The following is a 1190-nucleotide window of genomic DNA, read 5'->3' as shown; positions in this document are numbered from 1 at the left end:
ATAATGTAATTGTGGTTCTCACTTGTTTTCCAGGTTGCCTCGCATATCAAATTGACACCAAGTGATTGGGCCTAAAATGAAGAAATGAGAGTTCAACAGATTTACTCCCACCACTTCTTCTCCCTCTGACAAAGGATTTTCAATGATGACAAACTCACTCGTAAGGCAATTCAGCAGGACAGACTGAAAAACGAAGAAATGTACATTTGAAAGTTGAAAAATGCCATCACTCAACGGATAATCCTTTTCCACCAGATGGTAAGTTCTCCTGCTACACGTAACTTGTTGTTCGTCGTGTTCAAGACGTGTCCTTATACTTGTGACCTTGTCCAACTGCATCCTTCTAACCTAACTTTTAAAATAGAACGAGAAAGATAGCCATTTTACGACACTCCTCTTTGAATCAATAAAACTTAGTTAACGCATACCTGACTGTTGTTGGTGTACGCTGCCGCGTAACGATTGTCTGGAGATAAACACAGCTGCTGCATGATACCTTCAAGTCCTGGGTTCACATCCCTTGTCATATCACTGGTAGATAGATCCCACGTGATGAATTTATTCGAGATGGACACAATGTATCGGAAGTCACTGGTCAGACAGAAGTCGAAAACAGCAAACTGATGTCCTTCGAGAGAATACTGGGCCGAGAAAGAAATAATATTGAAATGTAGAAAAGTAGAAATTAGAAACCAATATTAAGAAATTGAGATCAGCAATTTTCTACATTTGGGTGAGCTAAACAAATTCAAGAACACAGAGTATAGAATTTCGAATTCACGTTTAGTATTTTTTAGGGTAATGAGATCTCACCTTCAGAGGTCCTCCGGGAGTATGCAAGCAATGGTAGAGCGGTATCAACGCACAGTGGTCGGATCCAGAAGCGTCACATGCCACCAGAAGGTTCTTTATGTTCTTATTGGAACCAATTTCTGGTAATAATCGCCCAACCAACTGAGGAGCCAACATGTCTGGGTACAGACTCAAAATAGCACCACCTAGCCTGAGGGCATCTGCAACTAACATCAGTTCCCTGTGAGAGGAAAGTATTCGATATGGAATTAGATTACGAGTAGAGATGGTTTTCTTTTCCAAGAAAAGAAATTTTTGAACAGAACCCATATTTATATTTGCCAACATGGGTAGGTATGTTGGAAAATGTAGCTGTTGACTCAAAACTGACAATATAT

The 1190-nt window shown here is 40.0% G+C and overlaps 1 protein-coding gene across 1 annotated transcript; it reads right to left on the bottom strand.

The window, feature by feature from the left end:
• Window positions 1-22: 22 nt before the first annotated feature.
• LOC103523082 (NACHT and WD repeat domain-containing protein 2-like) lies at window positions 23-1130 on the bottom strand (the record flags this gene model as incomplete). The annotated part of the gene is made up of 3 exons (XM_008488154.2): window positions 814-1130; window positions 429-641; window positions 23-183 (listed from the first exon to the last, which is right to left on the bottom strand). Coding segments are annotated over exons 1-3 (683 nt in total), but the record flags the coding sequence as incomplete, so codon positions are not given.
• Window positions 1131-1190: the final 60 nt, after the last annotated feature.

Source organism: Diaphorina citri, unplaced genomic scaffold (genome assembly GCF_000475195.1).
Source record: "Diaphorina citri unplaced genomic scaffold, Diaci psyllid genome assembly version 1.1 scaffold15098, whole genome shotgun sequence".
Classification (NCBI taxonomy): Eukaryota; Metazoa; Arthropoda; class Insecta; order Hemiptera; family Psyllidae; genus Diaphorina; species Diaphorina citri.
The sequence above is the reverse complement of the archived record's forward strand: the minus strand, read 5'-3'. Positions and strand labels throughout refer to the sequence as shown.